A 13,229-nucleotide genomic window follows, 5' to 3' on the forward strand; every position below is an offset into this window, starting at 1 on the left:
CAAGTTTTCAACATACTAAATCAATAACTAGAACAATAATGTTTAGATTGACTCAATACAAATCTATAAACTCCAATCGATTAGATTAACTGAATCATCTACTCAAAATCAGATTTAAGATTCAAGAATGTAAAATCAGATGAAGATTCTAAATAAAACGATCAACTAAAGTATTTCAAATCATGAGATCAAGATTTAAATGGAATCGATAGAAAAAAAGATTGATTCAACTTGTTTTGAAGCAAGTAGACGTCGTAGCAAGCCAATTTTGAAATATAGTAATTTCTGTCAATAACTAATCAAGAAATCGGATTTGAAAAGTCAATGATATATTGAATGAATAGTAAATGGATCAAATAAAATGGATTGGGCTCAATTCATTTGATCAATGAACAGTAACATCATAATTTGGGACCAAATGATATTCATGAACAATTATTGGACTTAAAATGAACACGATTGTTTATGGGCCAAATTTTGGTTCAAATGAATATTTGCAAATTTGAGAATTGAATCAAACAAGAGAATAGTATCAGATCAAATTTGATCTTAAAAAAATTATTGGATCATAACAAATGGGTTTCAAAAAAATTGATCAAATGAGTCAAAATGATCAAAAATTCAAGAACACAACACACAAATTAAAGAGATTTAGAGATATCATAGAGAGACTCATCATAAATGTTCCAATTGTGTCAAATGTAGTCAAACCGAGAATCGTTTCTTCAAAAAATCATGTTGATCTTCGAAGACCCGCTCTGATACCAATTGAATTGAATTAAGAGCATTGGTTTAGTATGCAAAATTAAAGAACACACAAAGAACACGATGATTTGGGTGTTTAAGAGATGCATTCGATTATGAAAGGTGTTTACAAGAAAAGGATCTAAATATAAATCTACATAATCAACACACACTAACACTCTGAATGTTACATCTCTCAAGCACACCTCTACAAGTGGTATGAACCGACCTCACATAGAGGTGTTTACGTTTCTTTCTCTCTCCCTCTCTCTCTCTCTATCTTATGTCACAATGCTACTTTACCACATGTAAGTGGATCTACAAAAGTCAAACCATTTACAAAGTCATACATTGATAACTTTATACCCAACAGTAAAGAACTCCTAGGGTTCAAATACAGGTACGATGTGGTTAGGGATATTTTGTTTGACATATTTAAGTGTGTCGGGGTTTCCGCTAAGAAAGAGGCACCTGTGAATTTCTTGACCGACCCGACAGAAGGAAGATCAACCCTCAAACCGACTGACATTTTGATTTTTTGATGGATCGGAGGGAAACCCGCATGTGTGGACCTTACAGGGGTATCCCCTCTCGTGGTCTTGAGGATTGGGGGTTTCACGGTGGGACATGCTGCTTTAAAAGCTACTACAGGCAAAGTCACCAAACATGAAAAATCGTGCATGAAAAATCAACACGTGTTCATACCATTTGCATTTGATACGTTTGGTTTTCTCGCGTCGGATGCGGTAGAGCTTCTTAATAGACTACAACGAATTATGCATAACAATGTTATATCTCATAAATCTATGAATGTAGTATTTAAAAGAATTAACTTTACCATACAAAAAGGGTTAACAGTACAACTTGTTGTCCATTTGTCATCTCAGTCGTTGTACGATGATAATTAACTATCTTAGGGGTGATATTGTTGGAAATATAATAATTCTTTAAAAAAATTAATGACATGTTTAAAAGACATGCATTTTTGTGGACAATTGGATATGTTATATTTTATTTATTTAATCTCAACGCTTCATTATCCATCGAACAATCAAACGGTTTCTAGAATATTGGGAGAAAAAAAATAAAATATGAGGTCAAATACGCTGAAAACTCATAGCACAAGGGTGTTTTGTGTAAATTTATCCATACACGAGGGGAGCAAAATGAAAATAACAATCAATAATACTCGATTCCAAGTCTGTTCGATTTGTTCCCTTCTTCTAAAACCCTCGTGGTCTCGAGAACCCTAGATTGAATCACACAGTGGATAGAGAGCGGGAAGATGTCGTCCACGCTGTTAGAGCTGACTAGAGCAGCTCACGAGGAAACTGAGAAATTGGAGAGACTGATAGTGAAGGATCTACAGAATGTACCGGCGTCGAACAAGGATCGCCTCTCGCAAAGCCACCGTGTGCGCCATATGATCGACCAAATCACCTCCACTACTCACAAACTTGTAAGATTTCTTGTTCTTTCTACTTATTTTGTCGTGATAGTATGTAATACTCGCTTGTTTTGATATTTTTTTGGCATTCAAAAGGGGAATGCTTGTGTAAGCTGTATGTTTTTTGAAACTGAGCAGAATTAATTTTAATTTAGTGAAAATGTTCACCTAAAGAATCTAATACTGTAGGTATTCAGTTTGCAATAGTTTTTTGTTCATCTGATAAGGATTAGCTTGGCGTAATTCGTAAAAGTCATAGGGTAATTTTGTTTATTTCATAGGGTACTTTTGTTTATTTCATATTTCTTGTGAAACACAGAAGCAAGACTTTTGACTTGTTTTTTTACATTACTGGTTGTATGATTGTAGATTGAAATATATGAAGACAAAGACAATGCTAGGAAGGATGAAATCGCAGCCCTTGGTGGACAAACTGCATCTGGGACTAATGTTTTTAGTGCATTTTATGATCGATTGAAAGAGGTCAGTGTTACAGCTTATTTACTGTAGTTTCTAGCATCTTTATTTATAAGTAGGACCTCAATAAGCTCTTAAAGGAGATAGATGCGGGATAAATTAGTTTGGTCTACATATCCTTAAAGAAATAGTTTCTTATACAGATTCGGGAGTATCACAGACGCCATCCATCAGCACGTGTCATTGACACCACTGATGAGTATGAGGAATTACTTCAAGAGGAACCACAACTTGAGTTCAGTGGAGAGGTTAGTCACTCTCTATGTTTCTTTTAGCATCTAAATATACATACTTTGCATATAGTTTTATAAATAAATTGAGGTATTCTACTATTCTTACATTGCACTCTCATTAGATCATACAACCATGTTTGTTGGTTATTCATCCCTCATTATTATTGGCACATTCAGTTTGTTGCAAAATCTTTTGCTTTGTTTTCTCTTATTAATGAGACTCATTCTTTGCAGGAAGCCTATGGACGCTACCTAGATATGCATGAGTTGTACAATGACTACATCAATTCCAAGTTTGGAAAGCAACTTGATTATTCTTCATACCTTGAAGTGTTTTCACAACCACATACAATCCCCCGGAAACTGAAAATGACAAGGTAATAAATAATCACTGTTTATCTGTGTTTATATGCACAATAAAAAAGATCTTTAGCCCTGATTTTATTTTGTTTCTTCAGGCAATATAGAGAGTATTTGAGCAAAATGATGGAATATCTAGTGTATTTCTTTGAGCGTACAGAGCCCCTGCAAGATCTTGATAGATTATTCTCAAAGGTTCTCACTTTTTACCTCAAATGTGTTAATTAGATACATTACAAATTTACAAATCTTCAAACGATTAGTTTCTAATCACTGGATTTGGATCTCAGGTTTCAGCAGAGTTTGAAGAGCAATGGGCAAATGGGAAAGTAGATGGATGGAAGAATGAAGGTCAAGAAAATGGACATGTTTCTGATGAACATACTTCCATTGATCTTGACTACTATAGTACAGTTGAAGAGCTTGTTGAACTTGGTCCTGAAAAATTAAAGGAGGTAAAAAGAACATATTACACAATTTATCTAGTAACTTTTCCCCCTATCTTTTTAAAAAGTTACTTAATTCACTATCTTCTTGTTCTTTAGGCATTAGCTGCACTTGGATTAAAGACAGGAGGCACTGTTCAACAACGTGCAGAAAGACTTTTCCTCACAAAGGTATTATTATTGATCACTTTATATGTTGTTATCTTTTGAAAAATGCAAGAAATGAAATTATTAGTTAAAAGGGTGTGTTCTTAGATTAGAATTTATTTCCATTTACATTGAGACCTTACTTGCAGGTTTTGGGGCATATGTAATCTCACTGTGAGTAGTGTTATTATTATTATTTGATGGAACTTATATTTTGTTAATTGTTAAATAGAATCTTACATTTTAATCATGCAGAATACGCCTCTTGAAAAGCTTGATAAGAAGCATTTTGCAAAAGGTTCAAGAAAGCCTCAACAGAATGGTGGTGTTGCTGTTTCAAATCAAGAAGATGATTCAAAAAACATTGCTCTAATGGAAGCCAAGATAGAGAAGCTATGCGAGATTTTGTCAGAGGTACGCTAAATCATTCTTTTTATTTATTTTAATTTAATTTTATTTTTTTGATGTTCCTAATTTTTTTTTTACCTTTTCAGACAATCATGCGAACAAAAGAGAATGTTGAGAAGAAACAGGCTTTGACTTATGAGGAAATGGAAGCTGAAAGAGAGGATGTAAGATAGGTTTATTATCATCATTATCATTATCATATTATCATTTTCATTATTATTATTAATTAATAATTATTATTTATAGGAGGAAGTACCTGATATTGAGAGTGATGATGAGGATCAACAAATATATAATCCTTTAAAGTTGCCAATGGGTTGGGATGGAAAGCCTATACCATACTGGCTATATAAGCTTCATGGCCTTGGACAGGTAATATTTCTAATCATGAATGGAATGGAATTGAATGACAACGGAATGGAATGACTAATTGCTTTTATAGGAATTCAAATGTGAGATATGTGGAAACTATAGCTATTGGGGAAGAAGAGCATACGAGAGGCATTTCAAGGAATTTAGACATCAATATGGCATGCGTCGCCTTGGTATTCCAAATACCAAAAACTTCAATGAAATCACATCAATCGAGGTACTACGAATTATTTTCATTTTCTTTTTTTTATACTAAAAAAGTACAAAAATGTAGTTTAAATTTTGGTTTATTACACATACAATACAGGAAGCGCAAATATTATGGGAGAGAATAAAAGAGAAGCAAGGGGTGAACAAATGGAGACCAGAGCTTGAGGAGGAATATGAAGACAGAGAGGGGAATATTTACAATAAAAAGACATACACTGATCTTCAACGTCAAGGCTTGATTTGATATAGAGAAAGCAAGTAAGTGTTGAAAGAATCTTTTATAGTTTTTGGAAAATGATTTTTTATATTTTGTTGTGTACTTATTTGCAGTTCCAGTGATTTTGTGAGGGTGTGATGTGAAGTTTGTATTAATGAAGGGGCATAAAGGAAAGAGATTTTGATCGGAATTTTCTGAATGATGTTATGTATGACCATGAGTTTACTTGTTTTTTTTTTTGTGATACTTTGTAGTCAAATTCTAGTTTTTAGATATTTATACATACAAGTAAACCAGCCTCTTCTCAATCTATTTGATAATTTTCATGCATTAGAATACTAATTGAGTTTATTGAATGTGGAGAGACTCCATTTACAAGTTTATGAAAACATCACCCAATGAATGAATGCTACTTAGACTACTTCTCATTACACTCACAACTCAACTTTCTTCTAACTAATTGGATGCTAAAAACAACAAATGGTCTTCTTTAGACTTGTCTGGATCACTACAGTTATTATCTCCTTGATTTTTAGGGAGGATAAATGGACAACTGTTGTATTTTTCTCTAGTTTGTCCTATACTATTAGGGTTATGATCAAAGGTTTTTTTTCCTCTCTCTCTCTCATATAAGTACTTACCTGAACATAGAGATAACAATAAAGTTTCTGAATATATATGGATAATTGATTAAGTTTTTTTGTATTTTGCCCTACAAAATAAAGTATTTATATACAATTAATTTCAACTTAACTATCATAAACATAAAGTTAAAATTTCAATATATATCACGTACCAATATCAATTAACTTTATAATACAACATTACAATACCAATATCTATTAACTTTATAATATAACATTACAACAAATATCACCATAAAAATATGATTATAAATTTAAATAAACTAGGCATACATAACATCCAAACTTACAAAACATAAAATTACCTATTTTGCACCAACCATTTGTACATTTTAACACAAACCGAATATATATAATCATATACTTTGTCCTTTTGACACAAACAACGTTAACTTTCTCCCCTTTTCCATACGTGTAAAGACTAAAACAACATAAAGAATCATCATAAACAAGCTTTCCATGAGACAAAGAACACCAAAATCGTGTTTAAACTATGATGACACAATTGAGGTAGGTAACCTATCAATTCATCCTTCCAAATCCCCCTTACACCTACTCTTCTCTCCTATATATCTAAACATTTTTTTATTACCTTTTTCCCAAACCCAAAAAAAAAAAAAAAAAAAAAAATTACAAGTTAGCCTAATGAGCCCAATTCTATACTCTTTTATCCGGTATCACTATCATCCTAATTCATAAACTTCCTGCAATTTGGGGCATTACATAAACACGGAACTTTGCATTCATCACTTTCATCTGGATCAAACAAGTAATCATACCTACAAACACAACCAAAAAACTTTCAAATTTTGTTACAATTTTAGTTTAAATAGCAAATAACTTTGAAATTTAATTACAAAAAAAAAAAAAAAAAAAAAAAACTCACGTTAGTTCATCTCCTGTTGTCACATTAGTCCTTGCAATAAGCACAATTCGGCTTTCATCACCACCCACACTCATAATCCTCGCGTAGCAATTTGGCATACACTATTCAAAGTTGAAACAGTTTCAATAAATAGCAACCATGTTTCAGTTTTAGTCCTTATTTGAGATTCTTATAACATTTTTGGTCCATTGAAGGGACCAAAAGTGTAATTTACTCTTTATTTGTTTTTTATTGTGAAAATGTTAAAACATTGAAGGGACTTACAGAATGGTTTATTAGGCGTGCTACGTTTCCTTTATCTGTTGCGTCCACCACCACTTCTTCACTGATTTTGAATAGCTGAAAAAACAAGATTTTCAATTTTTCAGTGAAAATGACTAAAATACCCTTTTCGTGTATTATACGAGAAACGTGTAAAAAAGAAACCCACGTAGCAATCTTTTCCTTCTCTTCTATACGATGCTTCCCTTAAATCCGCCACACTCCGTCTCACTTGTTCACCACGATACTCAAGAACCTACATATATATTTTACAAAAAGTGAGTGAAATGACTAAAATACCCTTGATAACTAGAAAATTCTTAATTTTTTTTAAAAACCATTTCTCCTTCCATGATGTTTCGACGTGCAAAGAGACCCCATCCATGTATCCCCGATCTACCAAAGCAAACGCGATCATTTTCTGTTCTCTGAATTTACAAAAAAAAAAAAAAAAACCGAAAATTTTAGAAAATTTGTAAATAAATAAAGTTTTGTTTAAAAAAAATACAAAAAGTTTGCCTGTAAATGACGTAATCTTTCTCTAAAAGTAGAAAAGCTTCGAGGTTCTTGCATTTCCTGTTAGAAACAAATGTATCCATCCGATGAGTTTTTAAAGCTAAAACAAGATTTTTTTTTTTTTGAAAAAAAAGGATAAAATATTAATTATTATTATTACTCTGAGGCTGTTTAACCGTTGTATTGTTGTTAAAGAATGATGACATGGTCTTGTAACACGGTGGACAATTAGCCCCTCTGACTTCTAACAAACACAAATTTCGAAACAATTAAGGGTATGAATGAACATATGGCTAAACCTCGAGGTTAATAATGAAAAATGTGGATAAATTATATTAGACTACCTTATTGTCTGATCTAATGTGCACTCTGCATCTAGCTGCTGAAAATGGTTCAGCCTCATTGGAAATTTCAGAAATTGAAGCTTTTTCAGGTTGTAATTGTAATCTTCTAGAAGAAATCAATCTTGAACCATTCTTGTTGTTGTTTAATAGTAAACTTTTTGCCGAAATTACCCCTCCAGGTGTCTGTATTATTAAAACCGTATCTGGATTTGGTGCCCTAAAAAAAATACCAAGATTCAGAACCCCCCCCCAAAAAAAAAAAATATTTAAAAATTTAAAATTTAAAAAATCCCAAATGGTTACCTGTGATAAGCACAATAAGACACCATTCTTGTAATCTGCTTCCCATTCTTTTCAAGAGAATGCAACTGTGGAAATAAAAAATTAAAAATCACATCTTTATAACTTTTTCTTTTTTCCATTTTGAAAAATGATTGATGGATTTTGACAAAAGTAGCCTCACCTCCATTCGATAGCCAGCTCTTGATGCACATGTGGCATGGTAATAAGTGGAACATTTTGAACATTGTGTACATGATCCATGAATTTGCTTACAAACAACACATATCTGACACAAAAACAAAGAAAAAAACACAAGATTTTTATAAAATGTACTATTTTTTTTTATATATAGTAAAAAGTAAAAAAGATAGCAAGTACCTTTACAAAAGAATTTGATGGAATACTTAAAATCCCAAGTGCAGGTTCCATTTTTTCATCACTTGCAAAACAAACTTCAGGTCGAAACCATGCACATGTTACATGGACCCACAGTGGGTCCACATCAGTAGGCTTCAAAGCACCTCCTGAAAAAAATATATTTTATTTTTTGAATTTAATAATTTATTCATAAAAAAAAAAAGATTTATTAAAGTTGATACCTTTCACAGGACAAAGGCAGCATTCGCGTTCGATATCTGGTGTCTCACATGATCTGCATACCCATGATGTGAAATCTTGAACATTTCTTGCACCATAACATTCTTGATGCACAGCTATTTGACACCTGTCATGTTTAGATTTAGATTTAGATTTAGATTTCTTTCTTTTATATCAATGGGACCCACAAATGTTTAAAAAAAGAAAGATAGGATCTTGACCTGATGCATATAATGATTTTATTGTAGTCCCAATCTTCAATCCAACGACACACAGCACAACGTTCGGTTGTCCACTTGGCATTTACAGGTTCGTATTTTTCTATTAAAAAAAAATAAAAAATTGTTCAACTTTATTTCCAATTTCTAAAAACCAGGACATATATGTATTTATGTATTATATATATATACCTTGTAGAAAACTAAGCAGTTTCTGCTTTCGGGCTTTTAAAGAAGGGCGTTTTAGGGAATTCACCGAAACAACAGTACGAGCATGATACTCGGCTACTTGAAGCATCTGAAAGATAACATTTTTTGGGTGATTAAATCAAAATCTTGAAACATTTAATGAAAAAATGTAGGAATTTAGAAAATGTACCCATTGTTCAAGTGGCAACAAGGAGTCCTTCACTTTAATGCTAGTTTTCCAATTTTTCACTTTTGACCCTGTGTGTCTCTCCCATTCACTAAGTGCTAGTTTTTCTGTCCCACAAGATCCACACTTGCACACAACCCTTTAAACAAAAAGAACATAAAAATATAAAAGTTGTTCCATTTCTGAAAAAAAGATATATATGTTTCCCTTAATGGTTGACACATATAGTGAAAAAAAACTATCTTTAAGCTTAAAACTTATGAATCATTCGTTTTCTTGACTATAGTCAAACATGAGTTACTCAAAATGCTTACAAATGCAAGCTTGGAAAATACACTCCTTCTACCCCTGTGCAAACAACAGTGACTTTATCAGGAAGCACCATTTCCTCTTGCTTTTTATTACATCTGGAAGCCAAAATACATTGTTATTTAGAAATAATGAACTGTTGATAATATATCCAATGAGAATTTATATCAAGATTCAAGATTCAAGAGTTACCTGTGTTTAGGTTGATAAGTTTCTGAATCTGATAACTCAAAATTGAACTTAGCTTTGCAATCTGGGCAATAGTAATCAGTTGCCCCAAGATCCTACAAAATGTTTTGACTTTGTAAGACTTTATAAAGAAAAGGGACCAAAAGAAAATCAAGATTGATGATAACCTTAAAATGATGACCGGATATTTTGTCACATTCTGCATGTACCCATACTTTACAACCATCACATCGTACCTTAAATTAATCAAGATTGTCACCAAATTTAGTTCTTGAAGGATAAATGAAGGAGCTTTTTGTAAAAAAGATTTTAAATTTCCTCACCCAACTAACAGTATCCGCACGATTCCATATCTTTTTGCATATCCCACAATAATGTTTCAATTTTGTCAACTAAAATAAAGAAAGCATTTCATCAAACACTTGGTAGACAAGACAATCATAATAACCAAGAAAGTGAATGAAATGAAACCACAGACCTTAGCACACGTATTACAAAGCAAACGGTTATTAGGAGATGTGTCATTCATTTTTCTTAACATTCTAAGAGATATGGTGGACCCACATCCTTCACATGATTGTGAGTGACGTCTATTAGATACTTCCTGCAAAAAAAAAAAAACATTTTTATTGTTACACAGATATAACAGGATACTGAATGTCAATGAGACAAAAACTTAAACTTGCCTGTTTTTGAGAGATACGTTGATGTTCAAGATTTTGAACTCCTCTAGGGATAGAATCAAGATAATCTAAGTTACCAGCTGCTGCATTAATTTCAACCATTAACATTTCTGTAAATCCATGTTCTGCTAAAAAAGCTTCTTCTATAGCAGAACGAAGAACACTTGGCTCATTATCATTCAAGTCAGTTTGACCTTGAAACCTATCGACATTTTCTACAAAAGAATATATCATTCCACTTTTAATCCACGCATAATCCCTTTGTGTGCCATTTCCAGAATACCCAAAAAACATGACGCAATAAGCACCATCAACACGAAATCCAAGAACTTGTTGAGGCGCATGCAATACAGGATCAAGAACAATGGCTGGCCAAGCTGGATAATGCTTCCCTGATTTTGCCCACACGATGTCACCAGGAGAGAATTCATCGGGTGCTTTGATGTTTGTGTCATTATCGTCGTCGTCATGTTGTGAATTTAATCTGGAATACTTTGTCATCTCGAAGCTCTTGTATTCTTCATCTTCGAATTCTTCAAACTTTGGTAAAGATTTGCGACATTTGTAGCTAACTTTATCCCCGACATGTTTCTTGGTTTGAATTTGATCTCGGGGTTTTGGGATTTTGAGAGTGGATTTGTCTTTAATAGGAGTGAATTCATGGTCGAAGTGGGAATCTTGATTGACATCGAGTTTTGTTTTTTCTTTCTTCCAGTTATCGAGAATTGAATCGTTGAAACGAGATGGGAGTACCTGAACACGACCTCGGGAAGTTCTTACCAACGGCGGTCGTGGTTTAGCCGGTCGTACTGTATCATTGTTGATAGCATTACTGTTATCTTCCAACTCCGTTTTTGGTGCAATTGGTTTCGAGTCAACGATCACCACCGCGCCGGTGTCGCTGCAGAAGCTAGGGATAACGCCGGCGGCGAAGTGAAATCCCAATTCACTCAACGTAATGATCCCGGCGGCAACCTCTCCGAGCAGATGCAGAGGGTAATAACCATGGCCATGGCTGCCGTTTTTAGTCTTTCGTTTCTTTCGAGATTTCCCCGACCATTCGTCGTCATCTCCGCCTCCGCCCGACTCACTAACTCGACAACGCTTCAAACTCGGCATTGCCGATTTCAACTTCCGCTTGATTATCATTCCTCTAATACTCCCAACACCCACAAATCCACTCTTTCCGAAACCCTAACCACCAAGAACCTCAATTCACAAAACCTAATCGTCTAATTGAAGAAACCCAACACTTCCCTGAAAGAAATATCCAAATGGGTGTTCCAATAATCAATCGAAACAACAGAGTACCCGACAAAAACAAGAGATTTGGGAGGGAAATTTGATGAATTGATAGAAATTTCAAGGTTGTGAATTAGGGGATCTCTCTCTTTCTCTCTGTTCCACGAAGCCACTGATAAAATAAGTCGATATGAGTTGTTTTAATTAACATTACCACTGCACATTACATACAATCTCTATTTCGTGAAACAAACGTTAAAAAAATGAAACCCAAACCAAACTTCATGTCATGTGGAGAGAAGATTATAAAATAGGGAAGAAAGATTTATTTAACTGTAAATATTTTTCGTTTCTTTTTGGACATATAGATACAATGTCATGTATCTATAGATACATGGACTGCTTCAGAGGAGAGAGAAAGTGAGTTTTATGTTAACTTACTTACGCCTAATTGGGTCTCCAAACAAAGCCCACTTCCAACTTCTTTCAGATAATCTTCTCTTCTTCTTCTTCATTCATCAAATGAAATGAAATGTGCGTACTTTCTTTCAAGAATCTATCACAAAGCTGCTATTTCCTGTTAGTTTTAGATAAAGACAACAAAAAAGAGGATGAAATTTGAATACATATATGTTATGGGTTGTTTAGGACTTCAATTATTTTGTTTATAACGATTTCAACTTTGGCAATTGGGCACATAGTCCCGCCAAATCTTGTTACAGTGATCTTTCTTTTTAATTTACAAAGATTTAACCTTTTTTTAGTGGGTTTTCAAAACGAAAATCATTTTTTTTTATGATGGGCAAGTTCGGGATTTCAAAAAGTTTAGATTTAGTTTTTGTATAAAAATGTCGTCTTTATGGTTTTTGGTGGACGATAAATGGTTGTACAATGATTTGTTGCTGTCAAAGATCAATCTTCATGAGCTTTTTTGGACCTTTTTTTTTCCGGTGGCAGCCATCTGAGGTCGCCGGAATTATGAAACATCTGTTCAAAAAATGGGGTAAATTGAAAAAAGAGACACCCAAAAGCCAAAATGTTAATGAGATTTATATGTATGGAAGTCTTGTCGTGTTTCTATGAGCTTGGAATGAAAGGCTGTTCGTTAAGATATGCAAAAGAGTAAAGGGTCTGCTTTTTCTTTGATGGTATTAGTTATAAAAAGGAATATTCATGATATTTTGTAAACCTATATTACATAGTAATCATATTTTTTTAAACTAAACTACAAATTTGGTCTATGTGGTTTGCAAAAAAATATAGATAAGATTTAAAAATTTTCAATTTGCACCATCGGTAAAAAAAAAAAAAAAAAAAGAGCTTTTTATGTAGTTTTGGTCCTGAAAAACTTAAAAAGACTGTTATATCATTTTAATTTTCTTTTTACATTTCTTTTAATATTTATCTAAATATTCTTTATATATATTTTTTTATAGTTTATTATTCTAAAATTATATAAATACTAATTAAAATAATTCAATACATATCGATTGAAGGCAAACCGGCAACAAGCTGTGTCGCTAGCTCTTTCTGGATGACAAAACTAATTCTTTTAAAAACAACATTTGTGGATCTAGGAGATATGACATTAGAATTCATGACCCATTGGACTCTGTTGAGG

At 33.1% G+C, this 13,229-nt stretch overlaps 2 protein-coding genes across 2 annotated transcripts; one reads left to right on the top strand and one right to left on the bottom strand.

Moving 5' to 3' along the window:
- Window positions 1-1,966: 1,966 nt before the first annotated feature.
- ATO (splicing factor-like protein) lies at window positions 1,967-5,403 on the top strand. The gene is made up of 13 exons (XM_079020852.1): window positions 1,967-2,203; window positions 2,561-2,674; window positions 2,812-2,916; window positions 3,136-3,278; window positions 3,360-3,456; window positions 3,552-3,716; window positions 3,807-3,878; window positions 4,110-4,268; window positions 4,349-4,426; window positions 4,509-4,634; window positions 4,705-4,851; window positions 4,942-5,102; window positions 5,175-5,403. The coding sequence occupies exons 1-12, from the start codon at window positions 2,030-2,032 to the stop codon at window positions 5,086-5,088; spliced, it is 1,527 nt and encodes a 508-aa protein (XP_078876978.1). The 5' UTR covers window positions 1,967-2,029; the 3' UTR covers window positions 5,089-5,102; window positions 5,175-5,403.
- Window positions 5,404-6,027: 624 nt separating this feature from the next.
- On the bottom strand, window positions 6,028-11,924 carry LOC145072445 (histone-lysine N-methyltransferase ATX4-like). Its single transcript, XM_079018864.1, has 21 exons — window positions 10,370-11,924; window positions 10,162-10,287; window positions 10,007-10,075; window positions 9,851-9,919; window positions 9,687-9,778; window positions 9,500-9,592; window positions 9,189-9,324; window positions 9,002-9,107; window positions 8,813-8,912; window positions 8,594-8,718; window positions 8,373-8,518; window positions 8,176-8,280; window positions 8,016-8,080; window positions 7,713-7,929; window positions 7,529-7,612; window positions 7,372-7,428; window positions 7,191-7,280; window positions 7,022-7,108; window positions 6,856-6,930; window positions 6,592-6,692; window positions 6,028-6,484 (listed from the first exon to the last, which is right to left on the bottom strand). The coding sequence occupies exons 1-21, from the start codon at window positions 11,513-11,515 to the stop codon at window positions 6,394-6,396; spliced, it is 3,180 nt and encodes a 1,059-aa protein (XP_078874990.1). The 5' UTR covers window positions 11,516-11,924; the 3' UTR covers window positions 6,028-6,393.
- Between the last annotated feature and the right edge of the window lie 1,305 nt (window positions 11,925-13,229).

The sequence above is a fragment of the Lactuca serriola genome, chromosome 9 (assembly GCF_051521515.1).
Source record: "Lactuca serriola cultivar US96UC23 chromosome 9, Lser_US96UC23_V15, whole genome shotgun sequence".
NCBI classification, from domain to species: domain Eukaryota; kingdom Viridiplantae; phylum Streptophyta; class Magnoliopsida; order Asterales; family Asteraceae; genus Lactuca; species Lactuca serriola.

What these genes read in the sequence shown, in the direction of transcription:
- ATO (XM_079020852.1), top strand. Translation starts at nt 2,030, where the DNA reads ATGTCGTCCACGCTGTTAGAGCTGACTAGAGCAGCTCACGAGGAAACT. An exon ending in TATGCGAGATTTTGTCAGAG is followed by an intron (nt 4,269 to 4,348) that starts GTACGCTAAATC and finishes TTACCTTTTCAG; the next exon opens with ACAATCATGCGAACAAAAGA. An exon ending in AGCTTCATGGCCTTGGACAG is followed by an intron (nt 4,635 to 4,704) that starts GTAATATTTCTA and finishes TTGCTTTTATAG; the next exon opens with GAATTCAAATGTGAGATATG.
- LOC145072445 (XM_079018864.1), bottom strand. Translation starts at nt 11,515, where the DNA reads ATGATAATCAAGCGGAAGTTGAAATCGGCAATGCCGAGTTTGAAGCGT. An exon ending in GTGCGGATACTGTTAGTTGG is followed by an intron (nt 9,920 to 10,006) that starts GTGAGGAAATTT and finishes GATTAATTTAAG; the next exon opens with GTACGATGTGATGGTTGTAA. An exon ending in CATCAAATTCTTTTGTAAAG is followed by an intron (nt 8,281 to 8,372) that starts GTACTTGCTATC and finishes TTTTTGTGTCAG; the next exon opens with ATATGTGTTGTTTGTAAGCA.